Consider the following 26,866-nt stretch of genomic DNA (forward strand, 5'->3'; position numbering starts at 1 on the left):
TCTGGGCACCCTAACCCCTGGGCTGCAGGGAGCAGGGAGGCCCCTTACGGAGATAAATAGCCTCCCAGCCGCTCCTGCTCCAACGCGACTCCACCATTTTGGAGTAGCTGCCCGAGCCAGGCCACGCCCACAGCAACAGCGGAGATTAACTCCATAGCAGCAGGGCAGGAAGCACAAACTCTGTCTGCGCGCAGCTACCCAACACAAGCCACTAGAGGTCGCTGTTATCCCAGGAGAGGAGGGCCACAAACCAACAAGAAAGGAAGTCCTTCCAGCCGTCACTCGTCCCAGCTCTGCAAACTATTCCTATCACCATGAAAAGGCAAAGCTAAAGGCAGACAAAGATCACACAGACAACACCAGAGAAGGAGACAGACCTAACCAGTCTTCCTGAAAAAGAATTCAAAATAAGAATCATAAACATGCTGACAGAGATGCAGAGAAATACGCAAGAGAAATGGGATGAAGTACGGAGGGAGATCACAGATGCCAGAAAAGAGATCGCAGAAATTAAACAAACTCTGGAAGGGTTTATAAGCAGAATGGATAGAATGCAAGAGGCCATTGATGGAATTGAAATCAGAGAACAGGAACGCATAGAAGCTGACACAGAGAGAGACAAAAGGATCTCCAGGAATGAAACAATATTAAGAGAACTGTGTGACCAATCCAAAAGGAACAATATCCATATTATAGGGGTCCGAGAAGAAGAAGAGAGAGGAAAAGAGATGGAAAGTATCTTAGAAGAAATAATTGCTGAAAACTTCCCCAAACTGGGGGAGGAAATAATCGAGGAGACCACGGAAATACACAGAACCCCCAACAGAAAGGATCCAAGAAGGACAACACCAAGACACATAATAATTAAAATGGCAAAGATCAAGGACAAGGAAAGAGTGTTAAAGGCAGCTAGAGAGAAAAAGGTCACCTATAAAGGGAAACCCATCACGCTAACATCAGACTTCTCGACAGAAACCCTACAGGCCAGAAGAGAATGGCATGATATATTTAATACAATGAAACAGAAGGGCCTTGAACCAAGGATACTGTATCCAGCACGACTATCATTCAAATATGACGGTGGGATTAAACAATTCCCAGACAAACAAAAGCTGAGGGAATTTGCTTTCCACAAACCACCTCTACAGAACATCTTACAGGGACTGCTCTAGATGGGAGTACTCCTAGAAAGAGCACAGCACAAAACAGCCAACATATGAAGAATCGAGGAGGAGGAACAAGAAGGGAGAGAAGAAAAGAATCTCCAGATAGTGTATATAACAGCTCAATAAGCGAGCTAAATTAGGCAGTAAGATACTAAAGAGGCTAACCTTGAACCTTTGGTAACCACTAATTTAAAGCCTGCAATGGCAATAAGTACATATCTTTCAATAGTCACCCTAAATGTTAATGGGTTGAATGCACCAATCAAAAGACGCAGAGTAACAGAATGGATAAAAAAGCAAGACCCATCTATATACCGCTTACAAGAAACTCACCTCAAACCCAAAGACATGTACAGACTAAAAGTCAAGGGATGGAAAAACATATTTCAAGCAAACAACAGTGAGAAGAAAGCAGGGGTTGCAGTACTAATATCAGACAAAATAGACTTCAAAACAAAGAAAGTAACAAGAGATAGAGAAGGACACTACATAATGATAAAGGGCTCAGTCAAACAAGAGGATATAACCATTCTAAATATGTATGCACCCAACACAGGAGCACCAGCATATGTGAAACAAATACTAACAGAACTAAAGGGGGATATAGACTGCAATGCATTCATTCTAGGAGACTTCAACACACCACTCACCCCAAAGGATAGATCCACCGGGCAGAAAATAAGTAAGGACACGGAAGCACTGAACAACACAGTAGAGCAGATGGACCTAATAGACATCTATAGAACTCTACATCCAAAAGCAACAGGATATACATTCTTCTCAAGTGCACATGGAACATTCTCCAGAATAGACCACATACTAGGCCACAAAAAGAGCCTCAGAAAATTCCAAAAGATTGAAATCCTACCAACAAACTTTTCAGACCACAAAGGCATAAAACTAGAAATAAACTGTACAAAGAAAGCAAAGAGGCTCACAAACACATGGAGGCTTAACAACACACTCCTAAATAATCAATGGATCAATGACCAAATCAAAATGGAGATCCAGCAATATATGGAAACAAATGACAACAACAACACTAAGCCCCAACTTCTGCAGGACACAGCAAAAGCAGTCTTAAGAGGAAAGTATATAGCAATCCAAGCATATTTAAAAAAGGAAGAGCAATCGCAAATGAATGGTCTAATGTCACAATTATCGAAATTGGAAAAAGAAGAACAGATGAGGCCTAAGGTCAGCAGAAGGAGGGACATAATAAAGACCAGAGTAGAAATAAATAAAATTGAGAAGAATAAAACAATAGCAAAAATCAATGAAACCAAGAGCTGGTTCTTTGAGAAAATAAACAAAATAGATAAGCCTCTAGCCAGACTTATTAAGAAGAAAAGAGAGTCAACACAAATCAACAGTATCAGAAACGAGAAAGGAAAAATCATGACGGACCCCACAGAAATACAAAGAATTATTAGAGAATACTATGAAAACCTATATGCTAACAAGCTGGGAAACCTAGGAGAAATGGACAACTTCCTAGAAAAATGCAACCTTCCAAGATTGACCCAGAAAGAAACAGAAAATCTAAACAGATCAATTACCAGCAACAAAATTGAAGCGGTAATCAAAAAACGACCAAAGAACAAAACCCCCGGGCCAGATGGATTTACCTCGGAATTTTATCAGACATACAGGGAAGACATAGTACCCATTCTCCTTAAAGTTTTCCAAAATATAGAAGAGGACGGTATACTCCCAAACTCATTCTATGAAGCTAACATCACCCTAATACCAAAACCAGGCAAAGACCCCACCAAAAAAGAAAACTACAGACCAATATCCCTGATGAACGTAGATGCAAAAATACTCAACAAAATATTAGCAAACCGAATTCAAAAATACATCAAAAGGATCATACACCATGACCAAGTGGGATTCATCCCAGGGATGCAAGGATGGTACAACATTCGAAAGTCCATCAACATCATCCACCACATCAACAAAAAGAAAGACAAAAACCACATGATCATCTCCATAGATGCTGAAAAAGCATTTGACAAAGTTCAACATCCATTCATGATAAAAACTCTCAGCAAAATGGGAATAGAGGGCAAGTACCTCAACATAATAAAGGCCATCTATGATAAACCCACAGCCAACATTATATTGAACAGCGAGAAGCTGAAAGCATTTCCTCTGAGATCGGGAACTAGACAGGGATGCCCACTCTCTCCACTGTTATTTAACATAGTACTGGAGGTCCTAGCCACGGCAATCAGACAAAACAAAGAAATACAAGGAATCCAGATTGGTAAAGAAGAAGTTAAACTGTCACTATTTGCAGATGACATGATACTGTACATAAAAAACCCTAAAGACTCCACCCCAAAACTACTAGAACTGATATTGGAATACAGCAAAGTTGCAGGATACAAAATCAACACACAGAAATCTGTGGCTTTCCTACATACTAACAATGAACCAACAGAAAGAGAAATCAGGAAAACAACTCCATTCACAATTGCATCAAAAAAAATAAAATACCTAGGAATAAACCTAACCAAAGAAGTGAAAGACTTATACTCTGAAAACTACAAGTCACTCTTAAGAGAAATTAAAGGGGACACTAACAGATGGAAACGCATCCCATGCTCGTGGCTAGGAAGAATTAATATCGTCAAAATGACCATCCTGCCCAAAGCAATATACAGATTTGATGCAATCCCTATGAAACTACCAGCAACATTCTTCAATGAACTGAAACAAATAATTCAAAAATTCATATGGAAACACCAAAGACCCCGAATAGCCAAAGCAATCCTGAGAAAGAAGAATAAAGTAGGGGGCATCTCACTCCCCAACTTCAAGCTCTACTATAAAGCCATAGTAATCAAGACAACTTGGTACTGGCACAAGAGCAGAGCCACAGACCAATGGAACAGACTAGAGAATCCAGACATTAACCCAGACATATATGGTCAATTAATATTTGATAAAGGAGCCATGGACATACAATGGCGAAATGACAGTCTCTTTAACAGGTGGTGCTGGCAAAACTGGAAAGCTACATGTAGGAGAATGAAACTGGACCATTGTCTAACCCCATATACAAAAGTAAACTCAAAATGGATCAAAGACCTGAATGTAAGTCATGAAACCATTAAACTCTTAGAAGAAAACATAGGCAAAAACCTCTTAGACATAAACATGAGTGACCTCTTCTTGAACATATCTCCCCGGGCAAGGAAAACAACAGCAAAAATGAATAAGTGGGACTATATTAAGCTGAAAAGCTTCTGTACAGCAAAAGACACCATCAATAGAACAAGAAGGATCCCTACCGTATGGGAGAATATACTTGAAAATGACACATCCGATAAAGGCTTGACGTCCAGAATATATAAAGAGCTCACATGCCTCAACAAACAAAAAACAAATAACCCAATTAAAAAATGGGCAGAGGAACTGAACAGACAGTTCTCCAAAAAAGAAATACAGATGGCCAACAGACACATGAAAAGATGCTCCACATCGCTAATTATCAGAGTAATGCAAATTAAAACTACAATGAGGTATCACCTCACACCAGTAAGGATGGCTGCCATCCAAAAGACAAACAACAACAAATGTTGGCGAGGCTGTGGAGAAAGGGGAACCCTCCTACACTGCTGGTGGGAATGTAAGTTAGTTCAACCATTGTGGAAAGCAGTATGGAGGTACATCAAAATGCTTAAAACACACTTACAATTTGACCCAGGAATTGCACTCCTAGGAATTTACCCTAAGAATGCAGCAATCAAGTATGAGAAAGATCAGTGCACCCCTATGTTTATCGCAGCACTATTTACAATAGCCAAGAATTGGAAGCAACCTAAATGTCCATCGATAGATGAATGGATAAAGAAGATGTGGTACATATACACAATGGAATACTACTCAGCCATAAGAAAAGGGCAAATCCAATCATTTGCAGCAACATGGATGGAGCTGGAGGGTATTATGCTCAGTGAAACAAGCCAAGCGGAGAAAGAGAAATACCAAATGATTTCACTTATCTGTGGAGTATAAGAACAAAGGAAAAACTGAAGGAACAAAACAGCACCAGAATCACAGAACTCAAGAATGGACTAACAGGTACCAAAGGGAAAGGGACTGGGGAGGATGGGTGGGTAGGGAGGGATAAGGGGGGGGAGAAGTAGGGGGGTATTAAGATTAACATGCATGGGGGGGTAGGAGAAAAGGGAGGGCTGTACAACACAGAGAAGGCAAGTAGTGATTCTACAACATTTTGCTATGCTGATGGACAGTGACTGTAAAGGGGTTTATAGGGGAGACCTGGTATAGGGGAGAGCCTAGTAAACATAATATTCGTCATGTAAGTGTAGATTAGTGATACCAAAAAAAAAAAAAGAAAAAGAAAAAAAGGGCAGTTCCTGTGTGGTAACCTCCAATGAGTTCTACACAAGGGTATAAAGGGCATATAAAAGTGTAGGCAAAGGGTCTGTTTGCATTTATACAGAAGATCAAAGCCTAATTGGGCTACCCCGAAAATGAACTAAGATACGATATGAAAGAGAACTTCCAACAGCAGCACTCTCTGGAAGACTCATGCCAGAAGATGATCATCAAAAAACCCCAACAAAGATCCACGCACTGCTACAGCTGTAGATGCACTCATCCCACCAGCTCCTGGACTTGCCATGGGAATGAAGGAGATATCTAAGCTGGCCTGTGCATACAGTAAAACAACAAATTTGACTGGATCTATACTGTTGGAACTCAACCAAGAATTAGGAGAAGTGCAAATTGTAGCGCTCCAAAATCTTACAACTACAGACTATTTACTGTTAAAAGAACATAAGGGATGTGAACATTCCCCAGGAATGGGTTGTTTTAATTTGTCTGATTTCTCTCAGACTGTTCAAGTTCAGTTGGACAATATCCACCATATCATAGATAAGTTTTCACAAATTCCTAAGGTGCCTAACTGGTTTTCTTGGTTTCACTGGAGATGGCTGGTAATTACAGATATGCTTTGGTTATGTAACTATACTATTATGTTAATGTGTGTGCGCAATTTAAGTAGTAGCTTAAAACCTATACATGCTGAAGTTACTCTACAAGAAGGTATGTCAAAGAAATAATCAATCTTCCCATGTTTTCTTCCGCCTGCTACTTCTATAGCTTTTCTTCTTCCTTCCTAATTACAACCCTTAAATAGAATTCATGCCTCATATCAAATTTAACGAGTATCATAATTCTTCCAAGTGGTAAAGATACCTCAAGACAAATGCTGGGCATAGAAGCTACAGGGCATAAATATGCAAAGAAATAAAAAGCTAACCATTTCAAACAATAAGGCTTCTCTCTCACTTACCAACTTTACATTTCCCTGTATGGCCCCGGAAGATGACTGGTTAGCCAGAGACGGGTAAGATTCCTCAAGGGAGGAACAACCTAAGACAGGCACAGTTGCAGCGGGGTCATCAGGTGAGAAATTGGGGATCAACAGAGGTGAGGCTTAGAACCTCACCCCCCCGTTCTGAGAGAAATCTTCTGCATACGTGGATGTTTTATTGCCCTTGTCTAGCTTGGATTAACACATAGTCTACAGGCACACACCTGATCATCTACATTTGCTCTCTTACAACACTAAACTATGTTTTCTACCTTTATCTTGTATCTACCTACCACTTCAGCATTTTATTAAAAATAATAATAATAAAGAGAGAAATGTGGGATCCACATATAAATCAAGTATAAAAACCAAATGAGTATTCATATTTGAACTGTTTATAGTTCATAATGCATGAGCAAAACCGAAAGTTTCTGTGATGACTGCCCTTGTACTGTTCACTATGTAACTTATTCATTATGTAAGAATTTGTTCTCCATGTAAGAACTTGTTTGTTATGCCTCAGAAGATTGGAGACTGACGAAAATTAGGCTTGGGGTGGATTAATGATTGTGCATTGAGCATTGACTCCCCTATACAGAATTTTATTGTCGTGAACAACCATTTGATCAATAAATATGAGAGATGCCCTCACAAAAAAAAAAAAAAAAAGGACAGACTTCCAATGGTAAAATAAATAAGTAACTGGGATGTAATGTATAGCAGAAGGAATATAGTCAAGATATTGTAACAGCTTGGTAGGGTGATAGCTGGAACCTAGAATTATGTATATAAATGTTTTATCACTGTGTTGTACACTTGAAACTAATGTAATGTAATACTGTGCGTCAACTACCCTTCAATAAAAAATAATTATCTAAAAAAAAAAAAAAAAAAAGAACTTCTTGTAAACCACCATAAACAAAAGCCGTTTTGAAAAAGTGGAAAGTTGAAGAAACTTCATAGGCAACAACAGGGATTGGCCAAATACAACTGTACAATGGAATGTTATTAGAGAAGGTGTGTATGAAACCAGAATTTCACACATCTCCAATGGCTGTATAAAAGTAGTACAGCTCCAAAGAAGGCAATTTCAGTGTTCTATTTCTATCATCAAAGTTATAGATGCGTATACCCTTTGACTCAGTTACACTACTCTGGGATAGCTAATGTACAGAAGTATACAAGTATAGACCTATATACAAGGTACACAAAGTTTGGGGTTTTTTTTTAATCATATTATTGTCTGTTATATGAAACAGCAAATGTAACCATTACTGACTACACTTACATTACATTATGTACAGAGACTGAATGTAATTATGTCACATTACATTACATTACATACAGAGCCTGGTTACACAAACCGTGGTACATCCATACCAGGAGAAGGTGCCCTATGCAGTGTTAACACCGATCACCAAAATACACTGTAAAGTAAAAAGAGCAAGATGCAGGCAGAAGAGTGTGATGCTAATTTTTGTGTAAAAAGCAGGAAGTTTATTTTTCTTTGGTTTTATTTTCACAAAATAAAACAATGAAAGGAGGCACAAGAAACTAAGCACCTAGAAGAGTGGGAGAGGGGGAGGAAAGAAACCCAGAGCCAGGCAGATGGGGACTCAAGAACGGCAAGGAGAGGTTTCCCTGGAAACCCATTTTTTTTTTAAATTGTAATTCTGACTATGGGCTTTTAAAAAAGGAATAATTAGGAAAACTTTTATCTTGCCAAAAAATACAAGAATAAAAACACAGTATCATACTGACAGGTGCAACAACATAAACCAATCTCATAAGACACTATACTGAGGGGACACAAAGCACTAGTACATAATTCCATTTATATGAAGCTTAAGAACAGGCAAAACTGACTGATGTGACAGAACCAAGAGGAGTTACCATTCTCTAGGGGACCCTGCCAGAGAAGAGGCACGCGCAATCCCTGGACACTGGAATGTTCTATATCCTGATCTGGGTGGTGGTTACATGGGCATATGTGTGTAAATATTCACTGAGTCATACAATTAAATTAGTGTACTTTATATATTTACTCTGTGTGTGTATATATACTTTAATAAGAATTTTTAATAGTATCAGAAATTTTTCTGAAAAATCTTCAATGATGTGGTTAAAAAGTTTACAATATAATGCTCAATCAGAAAAGGTAGAATCTTACACCAGTGGGAACTATAATCATACTTCTCACTGAGAATAAGGAGGGGGTAAAAGGATTAAAGAAAATACACCAAAACGGTAACTCAGAGTGGTATTTTCTTTATACTTCACTGTATTTTCAAAATTCTCTAGTTACCAATCAGATAAAATAATTATACATATTATTTTTTAATTCAGTAAAAGTATCTGTTAGATCTGGGGTTTGAGATCTGCAAATTTAAAGAACCTTTATACATTTAAAAAATAATAATGTTGGTACAAACTTGAGTGACTGACTACAAAGGACCAGGTTAATACCCAAACAGTATGCAAACACAGCCTGCTTACTTTACAAAGTACAAGATATCCAAAAAGGGGAGGGGAAAAAGACAACCCTAAAAATTCCTAGGAAGACAGAAAAACCACTGTGCTGGAGAATGAGGGACAGGAAATTAGAGAGTTGCATTTTCTCACAGATAATGCAAAAAGACAAAAATCTGCCTAACACTCTGATCTTAATGATGTTTAAAATCCAAAAAACACAGATCTAATAAAATAATGTCTAGACCTACCTTAGCATGTAACTAATAATATTCAGCAGCTAACTAATTGTTTCTCTAGTTTTTCTTTTTCCCCCAAAACAACCCATTATTATTGTATGGGGAGTGTCTTATCTTTGTTCTAACTAAAATTAGAATTCTAATTTTAATTCTCACTTAGTATAAGTAATTAATTCTAGATTCTCTTCCATTATTTTCAGTGGAGATTATTTTTAGGATATTAGTTTCTAATAACTAAAAGAAGGAATAATCACTAATCCACTCCACTGTCATGCACTTTATATGCAGCATTAAGTATACCTACTTGGACAGCTATGTCATCAGTGTGAAATTGAGCTGAGTAAATAGTGCAAAAGAGCAGAGAAATGAGAGTCTGAATCTGGTTGTGGAATTGGGAAAAGAATGAGAATGCGTGACTGAGTTCAGCAAAGCACACTTGAGCAGGTGAGAGGGAAATGGAAGGACAAGCCCATTACCTGTGGTGAAAACCACCTCCAAACACCTTATTGCCAATAGCCTCTCTTAGGCATTTCAGTTGGGAAAATGAAAGGCAAGAAGAAATGAGGAATTTGTAAGGGACTAAGTAACAGAAAACATTACTATGCTCAAAATCATTATGTGTGCTATTCAACAGATGATTATTTAAGTTTCATACAATAAGATGTTTATTTATGACAGAGAAAGTATGAAGTACACGTGGGACAACCTCCATGCTGGCTGTCAGATTTCCAGGGATTCCATTATATAGGAAGCATCATAAACATAATGCCTTTTTACATGTAAAGTACTTCCATTTTCATCATCACATAGCTCATCAATTGTTACTGCTGTCTGTTGCCAAATTATCAAAAGCATCCAGAACTGATTAAACCTTCATGACAGTAAAATCATATGAGATCAAAGTTCACTGGGACTCCAATATCACTATCACTGGTCTCTCTCAAGTCAGTTTTTTTTTTTTTTAGGCTCTCGAAACCTTCAGTAAACAAATCCAACAGCCAGTAAAAACTGACACACCCAGAAACTCTCAGCAAAACATTTACTTCATAGTTCACAATAGACTGTCCTATTCCATGTACAGGTGGCCTTGCCTGGAGGTAAAGGTCAAAAGGAAAACACTCCCTCGAATGCCATCATACTTTATGGGGGAGAAAATGAGGAAGAAAAAAGAACAAGCAGGCTTCAAGGAGAGGTTAGGATGATTGGAACTATCATCTCAGTGCCGAATATATACCATACCTCCTGATTTTCCTAAGACTGCTTCATTTTTTCTCCTGAACTATAAAAAAATTTCACCTGCGTTTCTATATTTCTTCAAAAACCAGGTATGTCCAGCATGCCAGCACCTAAAGGAGCCTTCAGTATGAGCAATGTCTTTACGTCTGGCCTGACCAGCAATACCCCCCCCTTAGCCCTCTACTCCACACCCACTGGCTGAAACCTAGCTACCCAGGAACCAATGTCCAGGTTTCCCAACTAACCTTCCTGAGTGGGAATCAATCTACTCAAAGAAACCTACAACAGCAGTTTCTGAGGTTGTCTCCAAAAGCAGTCTAACAGAGGATTTCCAAGAAACAAAAAGTCTTACTCCAGACATCTCTAAGGACTGGTTAGGTATCAGTAACACACATTTGGGAGGTTATTTTGGGAGACAGGGACTTTCTGGTTTTTCAGCAAATCTCATATAGGCAGCCACCACTGGTAGGATCAACATATATACAAAAAAGGAAATTGCTCTAATCTCTCTCCGCCTCACGAATATATTTCACAGGTGTTAGTGCAGAATCGTCCCTCTGATCTGCGAGGGCGTTACCCATGTAAGAAATACCCTTGCCAGTCTTGACCCAAGACAGCAATCAATAGTTTCCTTCCAAAATGAAAGGCAGGCAAGTAAAAGGGGGAGGAGAGGCATCATTTTTGGTTTGCAAAGGCCAAGTTCTTTCTACACATTTCGTTTAGAACCCATTTCTTTCAGTGTCTAGATCCACTTCCGTAAGTAAAGTGGAAACCTGATTTTTATCTTCTAGTAAAAACAATTTTCACCTCTCCCACCTTATTTACGTTCTGAGTTAAAACTGAGGCCACAACTTTTGCAACAGACACAGACAATAATTCTCAGAACAAAGTTTCACAAAGCACTAAAAATCAAGTTTAGAGACAGGAACCTAGGAATTTAATAAAAGACTGGATGTTTGCTGATATTTTTTAAACACTTACCCACTCTTCAACATTGGGGGGCTGCTCATCATAAATATGTTCCTTGTCCCACAAAATATTTGACTTGTTGTATTCGTCCATCTTTCTTCGAGTTTTCACAGCAAAAAAAATTATTAAGGCAAAAGCCACAATAACCATGAACCCCAGTATAATGGCAATGGCCTAAAAAGAAATTGAGGATATTGACACAATTAGAGTTGAATCGCTTACATTACCCCAGTCCACCCTCTACAAATACCTAAGACCATACTAAGTATCTGTGGTTTAAATGATATGAAACTGATAAATATGGTTCCATTTTAGAAATATAAAACACAGCCCATAGCAATTGGGCTGAGGCTAGCAAATCTCACACATACACACACTCAACTTGATTCAATCCCAAAAATATGCTTAAAGTCACCTACCATACCACCTCCGTTTCAGAATTATAGAAAACTAGTTCCAAAGCTTGACTACCAGGGGGCTGTATCTTTATAAACAGGTAAAAAAGGCGAGTAAATCAACCCAATCATTGGTATACTTCTAAAGGGCTTGAAAAATGCTATTCTCAAAAGTAGTTTTAAATGCCCAGTGATGGTTGGCAAATCCTTTTACACTGAAATGTAAATTTCAGTCCACAGTCGATCTGCCTAACCACAAATTATGCAGGCATGATCTAACCAAGCTATAAAATAGAGAAAATGGATGAATGACTCCTTTAGTCTAGAAGGTGGATTCTGTTTAAGGAATCTTTTGTGTACTTACTAGAAAGGGCCCAGTGTCTGACAGGTGTGTTAAGTGGTACACTGGCCTGGAGGCACTTGGAGTTGAGGCAAGTATCAGGACTCTGGTCTGAATGTCTGCTCATGGGTAACAGGAGGCGTCTCTCTGCAGTTATCTATGATATCCTTTTTCAATTACAAGTTTTGGGTAGGCAGAGGACTAACAGAGATGGGGTTGTGGTAATACAGGAGTATCAACCCTCAGCCCTACTACCACAGATACATCTGTCAACAACAAACATGTTTAAAACCTTCCTGTATTCAAAATAATGGCAGTTACTGGAGGTCTAATCTCACAATAGTGAGTCACTCAGGTGAAAGAATGAGAATTCCTAATCAGTGTGAAGAAAAAAAAAGAAACAAAAGATGAGTAACCCAGAAACATTTTCTTAAAATAATTAGAATGACTCATGGCTACTGAAGGCAGAGTTCTCTACCCTTACCCCTTGAATCACCTGAATAGCTTTTAAAAATACTGACTTAACACTGAAAATTACAAAACACTTTTGAAAGAAATTAAAGACCTACGTAAGTGAAAAGACATCCTATGTTGTTCATGAATCAGAAGACTTAATATAAAGAGGACAATACCTCCCAAATTGACCTACAGATGAAATGCAATCCTTCAAAATCCTCCCTGGCCTGTTTTTGCAGAAATTGACAAGTTGATCCTGAAATTCTTACGAAAACATGAAGAACCCAGAAACTAGCCAAAACAACCTTGAAAAAGAACAAAGTTGGAGGACTCCCACTTTCCAATTTCAAAGCTTATTACAAAGCTACAGTAATCAAGACAGCATGGTACTGACATATGGATAGAAATACAGATTAGTAGAATCAGACTGAGACTCTAGAAATAAATCCTGATGTTTATGGTTAATTCATTTTTGAAAAGGGCATGAAGAAAATTTAATGGAGAAATAGTCCTTTCAACAAATAGTACAAAGAACTGGATATCCACATGCAAAGAATACTGGACTCCTTCCTTATACCATACCCAAAATTAACTTAAAATTGATCACAGACCTAACTGTAAGAGCTAAAAGTAAAACTTAGTAAATCTTTGTGAGTTTGAATTAGGCCAAATGTTCTTAAATATGACACCAAAAGCATAAGCAACAAAAGAAAAAATTAGACATCACCAAAATTAAAAACTTTTGAAACATACACAAAGTGAAAAGAAAATGACAAAACGAGAAATATTTACAAATCATGTATCTATTAAGGGACTTACATACAGATAAAGAATTCTTACAATTCAATAATAAAAATACAAATAGCCCAATTAAAGAATGGGCAAAGATCCTGAATAGCCATTTCTCCCAGGAAGATAGAACAATAGCTAAAAAGCTCAAGATCATTAGCTATCAAGGAAATGCAAATCAAAACGAGGTACCACTTCACACCCATTAGCATGGCTGGAACCAAACAGACAAAAACAATTGGGTGAGGAGAATGTGGAGAAACTGAAATCCTCGTATATTAACAGTAAATGTAAAACAGTGCTGCTTTGGAAAACAAGCCTGATGGTTCCTCAAAAGTTCCTTAGACAGAGTCACTTAAGACCCAGCAATTCCCTCCCGAGGTATATACTCACGAGAAATTAAAATGCAGTTCACACAAAAACTTTTACACAAATGTTCAGAGCATTTTTCATAGCAGCCAATGTGGTAATAGCCCAATGTCTATCAACTGCTGAATGGGTAATAAAAATGTGCTATATCCATACAATGGATTATTACTCAGCAATGAAGACGAGTAAAGTACTGGTACATGCTACAACATGGATGAACCTCAAACACATTAATGCTAGATGAAAGAAGCCAACCACAAAAGAATAAATACAGTGTGATTCTGTTTATATGAAATATCCAGAATAGGCAAATCTATAGAATAGGACTAGTGGTTGCCTAAGACTGGGGAGGGTTAGGGAAGCAACTGCTAAATGGGTATGGGGTGTCTTTTTGGGATAGTGAAAACGTTCTAAAATTGATCATGGTGATGGTTGTACAACTTTGTGAATATACTAAAACTACTGAATTGAACTTTAAATGGATGAATTATATGGTGTGTTAATAACAATACCGAGTCCATCTCTCAGATTCTGATTTAAATAGAAATGCAGCTTTGCCCTGGATATTTTTTTTAACATTCCAAAGTGATTCTGTTAAGCATCCAGAGTTGAGAGCCTCTGACCCAAAGAGAAACGGGTAGTGGGGGAGACCAACCAAAGCGACCCATACCTCCTGGGGATCCACCACACAGTAGTGATACAAATATTGATCCATGTAGAGTCCAGTAGCTGCAGGTGCATAAAACTGGTTGCAGAGGGCATATATTTGTGTGCTGTATACAGATCCAGAAGCCTGGGCAGTTGGGTTGACTCCCATTATATAGACAATTGTGGCAATAAATACCATGATGCCCAGGATTGCACTCACTATTATCACAGTCAAGTAGTATCTTCTTGTTCTAGATAGTTCAGATCTTATAACACTTGTAACAAATATCACCAATGCAGCTATGAAACAAAAGGCAGCCATGGACAGCAGGAAGCCCTTTGCCGCTCTTGGATCTGTATAGCCTCCTCCGTAGCCATAACTATAGCCATAACCGTAGCCATAGCCACTTCCGTAGCCACCAAAGCCACTTCCTCCATAAGGGTAGCCTATACCACCTCCCATCAGGGCAGTTCCATAGCCTCTGTCCCAGGCAAGTGTGGAGGCAACACAGGCAAATATGGCAATGCACATCACGATAATGAGCATGGACAGAATCCGAATCACTCCTGGGGGAGAGGTCCATTTGTAGAAGTGAAGAATTTCATCTTCTGGGTAGAAGGAATACGCTGGCTGAGAGAGCATTGGTCGGATGTGCATCTCTCCACCATATATGTCATTGCTTGGTGCATAATGACTGGGTTTGCTGAAAAGCACATGGAAACAATTTCAGGTTAGCACTTTTTGGAGGTAAACAGAAAGGATGTACAGAGTACTTAGAACAATTTAAATCAACAGCTAGCAAATAAAACTATTACTGGTACTGCCCCACTGCAATGGAGCAAATGTGTGTCCCCCCAAAACTCAAATGTCAACATCTTAAGCCCTGATGTGATGGAACCTTTGGTAGGTAACTGAGGGTAGACCCTCAGGCCTGGGATTAGTGCCCTCACAAGAGACTCCACAGAGCTCTCTCCCCCCTTCTACCATATGAGGATACAGCAAGAAATCTACCAACCTGCAGCCTGGAAAAGGGCTTCACCAGAACCTGATTAAACTGACACTATCTTGGATTTCCAGCTTCCAGAACTGTGAGAAATAAATTTCTGTTGTTTATAAGTTACCCAGTCTATACTTCATTTTAGCAGCCAGAACTGACTCAGACACCTAGTGAAAAGTAAGGCATCCATGCATCTGAATCACCTGGAGGGTTTATTAAAACATAAGTTGTAGGCCTCCATCCCCAGAGATGCTGACCTTGCAGGTCTGGGTAAGACAAATTTCTAGATGTTGCTGGTCTGGGAACCACACACTGAGAATGACTGCTCCAGTTTCTATGGAGCAGAGGTTCTCAGATTTTGCTACATATTCCAGTCACTTAAGGAATGATGGAGTATTCCACACCAGGTAAACCGTGATCCCCAGGGATGGGAGGGACACAGGCAGTTTAGAACAATGGTATCAACTGTGTGATGGGAGACTGATGCATTCATATATGACACCTACACTCACTCACCTACCTAGAGTCATGTGCAATTCCCTGGTAGCCTCGCTTTCCTACTTAAGGAAGCACATGCATTCATTCATTCATTCACTTGACGGCTATTTACTGGAGCTGCCAGGCTGATGTGTGCTGGGCGCTGTGCCTGAGAACAGGAGTGTCTCTGTCCGGGCAGTAAAACATTAAAGAAATCATGACGTATCTAGAGTTAGTTATGGCAACAGCTACAACATGAATCAAATGTGCAGTGAGAGCACATCAGGGTGATGCCTAGCTGGATGTTGAAACTCCTTTATAAAAATACCTTGCAAACTCCAGTAATTTAATCATAAACACAGATTGTGACAGACCCACTGATGTGTGAATGCACTGAATCTAGACTACAGGCCCTAGGGAAACAAAATTCAGTTCCTTAACTGACCTCACCCCCTTTGTTTCTGCCATTATTTCCATGGACCACCTTCTTCACTCAAAAGCAAGACATTGTACTACTAAGCACTACTAACCACAGGAATTTGAAGAAATTACCTTAGTATATGAGAATGAGAAAGAAATGGAAAGGAAGAACCTGAGAGAATACTGATAAGCTGGTCTTTGAAAATGTCAAGTATGAAAATTACATAACCCATTCTACGCAGGTATCTGGGATGCCTCCACTTGGCGCTGTCATGACAGTGTAGCTCTGAACATCCTTAAACACGTATCCAGGTATCTACCGGCACTTATTTGTCTAAGGTATATATCTAGGAGTAGAATTTCTACATTGAATTTTTTTTAATCTTTAACTCCAACTAGAAAATATCAAAATGTTTTCCAAAATGACTGTATCACTGTATACCCACTAACAGCATAATGTTCACAGAAGCATTGGTTATGATAGCCCAAAACTAGGAACAGTCCAAATACCTGCCTAGAGTGGAGGGTAATTGTGACATATCCATTGAGTGGTGTGCTACAGAGCTGTGCTAATATGCCAACCACCAGCCACATAGATCCACTGAGCACTTGAAATGTGGCTAGTCCAAATTGAGATGTGCTGTTAAGTGTAAAATACCTAGTGACTATAGTATGAAAAAAGAATGTAACAATACCCAAGAGAAAACCCTAACATTAACTATGTACTTTGGGTAATAATGATATGTCAATGTAGGTTCATCAATTGTTAACAACTATACCACTCTTGTGGGTTATGTTCATAATGAGGGAGGTGATGCATGTGTAGGGGTAGGGGGTACATGGGAAATATTTGTACCTTCCTCTCAACTCTGCTGTGAACCTACAACTGCTCTTAAAAAAATAGAGGCTATTAAAAAAACAAAGCATGTTAAACTATCTTGTGATCTGCTTCAGGAGAAGCTAACCAAAAACATTTCAAACTTGTGAAGCCACTATACATCTTGTGGGTCCTATTTGTGGCAGACTCCAGCATCTGGTAGGTCTAGAACACTATCTTGGAAGAAGGAAGCAAAAACAAGTAAAGTGTTTATATCGATCACATGTTGAAATGATAGTATTTTGGATATACTGGGTTAAGTGAAATACATTATTAAAATTAATTTTTTATTTTTAATATGGTTATAAGACTATGAAATTAAACATCATATTTCTATAACACTGCCCCAAAGAAAAAAAGTTTAAAAAAAGTGAAACTATGCTATATTGTTGAGGATGTATAAAGTGGTTAAAGAATAGAGAGAGAAAAGTATGTGGTGACCATATGCCAGAACAGTGTTTTCCAGGGAAAGAAGACGGCGCAGGGAAGGACTTGGAGGTGTTTTATTTCTTGACTCAAGTAATGATTTTGCTTTGTCATCTCATATACACGTCCTGTGCCCTATATTATATGTATATATACACATATATATGCACAACATAAGTATATGTGGGTGTATGTATGTCGTATTTCACCATTGTTTATAAAAGCAACACAGAATAAATCACAAGTTAATGGAGCACTACTCAATTACTGTATTCCCTAGATTATTTTAAGGACCACACTGTCATGAAGAACTGTGTGCCTACCATGTTCAGGTATTAATCAGGAGGCAAAATAACAGGAACATAACCCTTATGACAGTTATCAAAGAGTTAAACTACTTAAAGGAGGAAATCTCTATCGATCTTTGCTAGCAAACTTAAAATTTAAGAATTCATTGTTAAATCCCCAAATGACAAAGGACACCAAGAACCCTCAACTTTGCTTCTTGTTTTATATAATGGCAGGAATCATTCTTGAAATTGACACTGGAAAACATCATGCTAAGTGAAAGCAAAAGATCACTTACTGTGTGATTCCATTTATATCAACTGTCCAGAATGTACAAATCTAAAAATGGAAAGTAGACTGGTGGCTGCCTAGTACTGGGGAGACATGGGGAGTGACTGCTAATAGGTAGGGGTTTCTTTGGAGAGGTGGCAATGAAAAGGTTCTAAAATTGATTGTGGTAATGGTAACTCTGTGACTACTAAAAAGCCACCGAACTGTCCATTGTGAATGGGTAAATCTGTATGGCATGTGAATTGTATCTCAGTAAAAACATTATTTTAAAAACCTACAATATGTTGCCAGTGGTCATCTAACAAGGCATACAGAAGCTTCCTACCATCTGTGAAAAACAAAACGGAATATACACATAAATATAAGCTAGACTATATTAAAGCAAACATTAGAAACAGATACAGTAGTTGTCTCTGCAGAAAAAAAAACTGTCATCATGGAAGTTAATGGTAAGAAGGAAAAACTCTCTTTTCACCATATACCTTTTGGCTCAATTTAAATTTACAAATACACATATTATTTTATTTCTCAAAGCAAACAAACAATAAAGTTTCCACGCTGTATTTTTTTCCATGACTTAAAAGAAATAAAAACTACAGAATTATTTACTTACAATTCATCAGGTCTATAAGGAGGTGGACTTTCAAAAGGTCTCGAAGACATGGCTGATGTCAGTGGTCACCTGATCTTCAGGCTAAGCAATGCCCCACAGCTCCCAAGATAAGCCAATCTAAGCAACAGAAGTAGGGTAATGGCATTACTACTGAGCTCAGTTACCTGGCATCACTAAGAAAACCAGTCTCAAGTAACCTCTCCCACCATGACTATTTATCTTGTTTTTCCCACTGCTATTTTTATATGTTGAACGGTTAATTCCTTGAGCACAGGAACTCACTGAGCATAGGAATCATTGAGCCTGGTAGTCCTCGTGGCACCTAGCATCATGTTCTGCACATCACTGGCACATAGATATGCTTAAACTTGAGATTCTAAGTTGTAGTCATGATAATTTTACAGTGCTTTTACAGCATAGGTAAAATGTATTTTCTAAAAATAGTCCCTTCAAAGAACAAGGAAGATATGTGAAAGAAAGTTTCTCAAAATATATTTGTTTCACATTATTTTGGAAGTTCATATAAAATGAGAATATATATATGGAAGGGCATACAGAGCAATTATGAACACATACTAGCCATATTAACTGAAGCATCATCTGGTTTAAAAGTATAGTTTTATCATGACAAATGATTATCAAATGCATTTATGGATGGTGGGATTGTGGATATTTCTCCCTCCTCTTTTTCTAAGTCTTCAAAATAGGCATAACTTTTACAAAAGAGAAAACACTAAACACACATTGTATTAAAAAGCCCTCTTCTCTAAGAGAAAAGCAGAATGACTTTGATCTAAAATTCCTCAGAGCACAAACCCAAATATTTGAGAGGCAATTTCACTCAATCAACAAGTATTTATTAAGTACCTACACTATACCATGGGAGCCTGTGAAGTATGAGACACAGTTCCCCGGGAGGTCACACACAAAGAAAACAGCAATGACAATGGACATTAGTAAGGGCTGAACTACATGATAAAGTGCAGAATGGAGGTAACCTGAGAAGACATAAAGAGGAAGAGCTGGAAGCTGGAGCAATAGGGGGAGGACATTTGAGCAATATCTATAATGTGAGCATAGTAAAGTGTCTAATATCTTTTCCTTCTCAAATAAGGCATGCACAATCATACATTATAATATTAGGAACAGTCAAGCAATTCAAACTCTTTAAGTTTTGTTCTTTAAAATCAATCATAACTGTCTATCCTCCACATCCTTAAGGACAGTCTATTCCAAATTTCTCAGAATAAAATATCGCCCCAAAGGTATAGTTGGTAAAACTTCAAAGATGGAAATAGACTGAATATTAGCAATACCAACACAGCATAATTTTCCAAACAGTGAGGGAAGACAACTGAATTTAAATGCTATTAAACATGGGATTCTGTTTCGGAAGCTGAATGTCAAATACCAATAAACTGACTTTTAAGGAATCTTATCCCTTCCTTCTATAGCTAGGGTTCACTCATTCAGGGCCATGCCAAAAATCCCAGGCTCAATGGAAAATTCTAAACTAATCCAGACACAGGCTGAAGTTTAAGTTTTGTCAAAAATCCAAACAAAATCCCTTTCAAAACTGCTTATTTCTTTGATTCAGAGTTTAGTTGTCGCGTCTCTCCTAATAACAGAGATTTTATATTGTGATTCAAATAGCTTTAGAAAGTTCCGTAAGAGCAAGTCATGCCATACCAACTTTCCTTTTTTTGAGGTTATCAGACTGGTGGATGAAGGCAACAGAGAGAGAACCCTGTGACCTGGAGCACATCCTGTGTATGCGCAGTGTGGTCAGGCAGATTCCTCTGGGGCTGACTAACGGAACCTAATTAGTACAAAAGAAATACCACTTATGTCCACCTGCAGAGAGGTCTCTAATGGTGACCAGGGACATGGTGGACAAGCGTTTCCAGATTTGCTGCTGAAAGAACACTGGAAAGGTTAATTAACCCACTTGCTACTAACATACATTAAGTTCTCTGGAAGGCCAGAATAATTGCCTTGAACAAACCTAATTTTCTTTTTCCTTGATAAATAAATTTTTGTGCCAAGTTAAAGTCTGACATTTCCTAGTTGTTTAAACAAGAGGAAAGCAGTAAGAGAACTGAGTCACGCAGTACCTAGTAGCATGGGCATGTAGTGCTCCAAAGAATCTGGAGAGTTTGGTTTTAGCAAAACAACATTATTTATTCATCACATTAAATCGATGTTGTTTAATTTTACAGTTATTATATTTATAGCATTTTATATTAGTTAAAACATCTTAAACCTTAAAGCTATAAAGAGTTTATATTTACTGTTAGTGATATATAATCAAAATCATACTAAAAATTATTTAAGTTAGTATTTTTTTGTTTGCTTGTTTGTCAACCTAGTGGTTTTAAAAGATCACAGTCTGAGAGGATAAATTCCTCTTCTCTTCTCCAAGCCTAGCAACCCTCCTATGTCAAAGTGAGGGATAATCCTGACCTCTGACCGGGATAATTAAGATGATGTATTAAAGATGAGCAAAAGCATTTACAGCAAGTTAATTATTCTGAAGGTGAGAAATTCCAGTGTTTAGGCATTTATATATATTGTATCCATTTTCAAATACTGGTATTATGAATAAATAATTTTAAAAATGTAAACTCAGATTTTAAAAATTAATACTATGAGTACTAGATAAGGGAGCTCTGGTTCAACCTTTCATTGGGAAAACTGCATTTCCTTGCCGAGAATTTCAACAAAAGCTAACAAGCTATCCCAACCTTAGGCACTTTTCATAGAGATAGTGCTCATATCAAGGAATGATAGTTACTAAAAGGAAACCTCTCCCCAAACCTTGAAGTTTGTACACCATGTTCCAACTAGGTGCCTCTTCAGGAGAGTAACTAAGATTGTTAAAAATCTAGAAAAACTGTCTTAAGACAAATGATTGGAAAAACAGGAAATCTTTGACCTGGAGAACCTGAGAAAGACCACTATGGCGGGCTTCAAATATGTGAAATGCTGGCTTTGTAGTCCTAGAAATGGTTCTTTAAAAAAAAACACAAACACACCACGGGGTCAGATTTCATCTCAATGTTAGGAAGTCTCTCCCTCACCCTGACCCCGCACACCCTCCAAGATAACAAATAACAATCTGCTCTCCTGCCATTTATGCAGAGCTTAAAGTTTGCTGATACTGGGGGGACTGGACTGGAGGGCTTCTAAGGTCTCTCTCAAGGCAGTCTGTGACTGCACCAGGCAGCCAGGAACAGACAGACTGATGCCCAATGCCCAGCACAGTAGCTGGTCAATAAATACATGTTCGGTGAAGGAAAAAAATAACCAATGAAAAGACTTCAGGATCTGGCCTAAGGGGCTCACTGGTCACCTTCAGAGAACCCATGCAGTGATAGGGACATAAGTCAAACAGCTGTGTAAGAGGAGCAAAGGAAGCAGACCCTTGTTGAATATGGTAAGCTGAAAGCCAGCTAATGTTAAAATAGATTTTTCAAAAATTTCTCCCCTTGAAACAGCCAGAAGCTGTCTTAATAGAAAATTAAGCTAAGATGGAAAACAACACCTGAGATTGCTATGCCCCAGAATTAATCTTTAAAGAAAAATGTAGGTAAAAAAAAAACTATTATATTTAAGGGCACTCTGTTCATTTTCAGTCACACGCAGAAATAGTTAATTTGCCTTTAAGAAGTTTTTAAAGCAGTTCTGTTTCTGATCGTAAATGACTCTATTTAGATTATAGGCATATTATTAGTAAATTGCCTAAAATTTTGAAATTAGGCAAATTTTGAAATAGGCTAGCTCTGATTTTAAGTAAGCTCTCCAGATGATTTTTAAGCATACCATGATTTGGAGAATCACTTCTTAGAATAAAGGCATCAATCCAAGCAGGGTCTTGATAAAAGTTTCCTGTCTAGCGCATCCAGATCTTTACACGGCAGGCACCTGCCCTTCAAGATCTCAGCTCAAATGTTACCTCTTTGCAGATGCCCTTCCAGTCACTCACTTCATCCACCAAACCTGTTTTATTCTCAGAGCAAATTTCCCCCCTAATTATTTTTCTTCTTTTAAATTTGAAATTGCCATGATGTCCACCCCAACTGGAATAGCAGCTTCACAAGCACTTAAGTATCTGTCTGGGTCATCACACTTATTCCTGAGCCCTAGAACTAGTCCCTGGTACAAAGTGATGATCAATTGAAACTTGATTTATAAAACTAACAATCCATATGAAAGCTATGATTTCATTACAGCAGTGAACACCTTGAAGTTTCACACACATCTTACACCCAGTAAATTCAAGATAAATTCAACAGAAGTAAAGTGCTTACAGTCTGAGGGAAAGAGAAAGGATCACACAACCCAATGGGTATCACCTGGGAGCTTGTTAGAAAGACAGAATTCCAGGCCCCATATCTGACACAGGAATCAGAATCTGTAGTTTAGGAAGATACCCAAGTGATGCATACCACATTCAAGTTTAGGAAACGCTACGTTAAAGAGCAGCTGCAAGTACAGAGGCTAAAACAAAAGGTGTAACAAAAACGCCTGAAGTCTTTTCACTCTAATAATATTTCCATAAATAGTTAAGTGGCTGAAAAAAAGCCCACTAAACATTCTAATTAAGTAGACCTTGAAATGCAACTGAGAAAACCCCTCTGGGAGGTTCCTGGGAAGGAGAAAAATTGTTACCAGTTTATTTACGTGGTTCAAAGTCTTGTATCATTTTGACAAGGCAGTAATTCCAACATTATCTTTAGGAAAAAAAGGCAAAGGGCATTTACCTTTTCATCAAGGGAGATGGGGAAAACTTTTATGTTTCCACTAGTGAAAGGTAGAGAATTCCAGAAAAACTCCCCATATCTGTTTCTGGTGCTGCTACTTTAGTTCTACATCAAAAACTGCTACTTTTCTAATATACCTTCTCTGATTAGCTGAAGTAGTGTTCAAGCCAGCCCATCTGTAATGTTTCCCTTATAGGTGGTTCATTCATTTTTAAGATGGAGTTCTAGTAAGATCTAGCTTTTATTGTGGGGATGATTAAATGCCAGAAAGTACAAAACTCTTTTAGTACACTGCCTGGCACCTCCGAGGCGCTGCCCGTTCATTCCCTCAACAGCCTGGAAGCTGCCGAAACCTCTTTCTCCTCCTCTCATCGTCACCTAACAAAAGAGGCATCTAAGAACTAAATCAATGCAAAACTACAAAAAACAAAAATGCTGCTTCGTCTGAGAGGAGAGCTATTACTGTGCCTCCACCACTTAAAAGGGCTACTTTAAAACACGAGAGAATAAAGATTCCCTAGTACAATGCAAAAGAAACATTGTGACACTTGGAAACGCTAGCTTGCAAAGAACTAGTTTCGATCACAGCAAGGACTACCAGAAGCGCCTCAGTGGAAAGGCTTTCTCTTTTCCAGGGATCCAAATAATACACCTGTTGTGCGTGAGGCGCACACACTAACCTGGAAGGCTGCCTCCTCCCCGCCCCGGGTCATGTCCCAGGTGGGCAGTGTGCCCAGCCAGCCCCAGGCCCTGGCTGAGGATGCCGGGGCTTCCTCTGGGACTCGAGGGGCTCGAAGCTGTTGTTCCAAGGCCAAGATGCAGAGGCCATTTTGGCCCCTCGACCCACCTCTGCCCGCACGCTTCCTCCGATGCAGGCAAATGTCGGCTGGCCGCGCGCCGGGCCCGCCTACCGGGGGGTCTCTAAGGCCCGCGGCCCGGAGGCGCAGGTCCCGGTCGGGGTCCGAGCGCCCCCGCTGCGCCTAGCAGCTCCCCCTGCAGGGCGCCCGCACCCGCCGGGCAGGACCGCCCGGAGGCAGGGCCGCACCCCCAGCGGCGGCCTTTTGGTCACGGGTGAGAATCCGAAGCATGAGCAGCTTCCCTCGAAGTACAGCCTCACTCGAAATGAAATCCCCGCTGCCCAACTTAAATCCACGCGGGCTCACACAGCTCGCACCAAGTGGACTCCAAACAGCCGGTCGGCCCGCCGCGGGCCTCCGGGATGACTCGGTGGATTACACCCGGCCTCCCCTCTCCCCCCGGGGCACCCGAAGGCGCGGGTGGGGCGGAAACGATGGGGAGCCCCCCGGACTGCAGACCGCACAGCTAAGCGCCGGCCACCCGCATATAGGCGGCGAGCTGCCCGCGCCGCGGCCGCCTGAGCCGATCCGCAGCTTCAAGACGCCCCTCGCCGGGATGCCAGCCCTCCAGGGAGCCCAGCGCTCTCTCTCCGAGGACCCGCGCCTCTCCGGTTCCCGCCAGTCCCAGCCCCGGGGCGAAACCGCTACCGAAACTGGCCACCGCGTCCCCTACAAGACTGAGGCGCCGCGGTCCCCCCGCAGGAACGTGCGCCCCGAGCGCCCCGCGCCCAATTCCCACCTACTCGCCGCGGCCCGGCCCGAGCCCACGACGGGAGCCACGGAGCGCGCGCATCTAGCGAGCGCACCTGACACCGCACGGGCGCCAGCTCGCAGCCCGGCTCCGAGCTGGGGACTCAGCTCTCCGCCTTGCCCCGCTCCTCCTTCCCCTCTTTCGCCCGACTCCGGCCGCCCGGGCCCCGGGCATGCGCACCAACGCAAGCCCGGGTGCCGGACCCCGCGCCGGCCAGCCCCACCTGTTGCACCCCGCGCGGCAACTCAGGGTTCTGGCCAGCTCTCCCGGGAGACCTGCCGCCTCGTCCACAGGAAGGAGAAAGGGCAGGGGTGAGGGGGGGCGGAGGACGCTGGCGCGGGAGTGTGGTGTGGCCGCCTCCTCCCTCGCTGACCCATTCACCTGAAACTCGGATGGGAGGGGGAAGGGAGCGGCGGAGGAGGCGGGAGGAACCAGCCCTTCGCCGCACACTCTGGCAGCGCACGCAGTTATTAAAGGAACAGCGCCACGAGGAGACTGCGCGCAAAGGAAGGGCTCGGGCCCCCGGAGTGTGCGGGGTGGTCCTGGGCTACCCTGGAGCGCGATTGGACTCCGCGCGCTTCGGGTAGGAGTGTTTGGAGAGGAGAGGCCGTGCGAGGTCTACGGGGACAGGTTTCCTCCTGAAAGAGGTCCGACGGTGTTCAGCACTCTGGCAAGAAATATGCATCCTCACCCAACCCTCTCCTGCTTCAAAAATTTAGTTTTGTTGGAAAGATTTTCAAAGGTCATGCGTAAATTTTTAGGAACCGTTTCTGAATCTCTGTATCTAAAAAAAAAAAAGACCATTAAGAGTCGTTAAATGAAGGTGAAGTACTGTAGTTACCGGTGTTGGTAAATTTGCCATCAAAATAAAAGTGCATACTACAGTATATGTTATTACCATCTCAGGGTCCTCTGCCTCCCCCGCCTCCTGAAAGTCTACCCTTATGGAATTTAAACGATTTTAGTGTTATCTTTGGCTTTAAAAAGCCCTGGTTCTGTGTGCTATGTTATTTCTTGAACTGGAGGCTGGTTCCAAAGGAGTGTTCACGTAGGAAAATACAGTCTATGCTTAATAATGTGTACACTCATATATGTATATAGTATTTCAATACGTTTTTTAAAATTGTACTCTAGAATGTTGCAATTTTAGTTCTTGCAATTTAACTATCTGCATTGAAAAATATAATCTAGGTTTCTTAAATCCTGCTCCCCTTTGTGTTCCAATCTGGAATGTCAGCATTGCTAATAAATTTCTTCTAATCCCACCCACACTGGTTTGCCTTTAATTAAGTGGTTAGAGATGTGACTCTCCCATACATTAGATCTTAAGGCACAATTGAATACTAAGGAAGTAAAAGCCTTATATAAATACAAGGTATTTTAAATAATTACGACCTGAATGGGTATTTAGTCTAATTTTTTTTTCATGAAAGTCATTGCTATAATTATTTTAATATGACTGTGTAGTGTTTGAACGATGCAGTTTAAATTGGTGGTGGTAACACCAGGGAAGTCAGGTTAATCCTCTTAATGTTCCCTGTCAGATTACTGAAATCTCCAAACATTCCACTTGGTATATAATTAAACAAGGGAACATTTCCTAATACTCTCAGATTTATAAACACGTCTATTATTTTACTTTGACATGTCCTGCAGAGGGGAACTTAGAGTTT

General features: G+C 40.1%; 1 protein-coding gene across 6 annotated transcripts in view; it reads right to left on the bottom strand.

Moving 5' to 3' along the window:
* The window catches only part of OCLN (occludin), a 51,816-nt gene extending 25,755 nt beyond the window's left edge, over nt 1-26,061 (bottom strand). Inside the window, exons 1-4 of one of the 6 annotated variants that reach the window (XM_036887806.2) lie at nt 25,417-26,055; nt 18,823-18,939; nt 14,455-15,136; nt 11,448-11,609 (exon numbers count right to left, since the gene is read on the bottom strand). In XM_036887806.2, the coding sequence (XP_036743701.1) occupies nt 11,448-11,609; nt 14,455-15,136; nt 18,823-18,872 (894 nt within the window). In that variant the 5' untranslated portion in view covers nt 18,873-18,939; nt 25,417-26,055. The other 5 variants (XM_036887805.2, XM_036887807.2, XM_057494552.1 and 2 more) reach the window with 5 other exon arrangements.
* Between the last annotated feature and the right edge of the window lie 805 nt (nt 26,062-26,866).

The sequence above is a fragment of the Manis pentadactyla genome, chromosome 2, assembly GCF_030020395.1.
Source record: "Manis pentadactyla isolate mManPen7 chromosome 2, mManPen7.hap1, whole genome shotgun sequence".
Classification (NCBI taxonomy): domain Eukaryota; kingdom Metazoa; phylum Chordata; class Mammalia; order Pholidota; family Manidae; genus Manis; species Manis pentadactyla.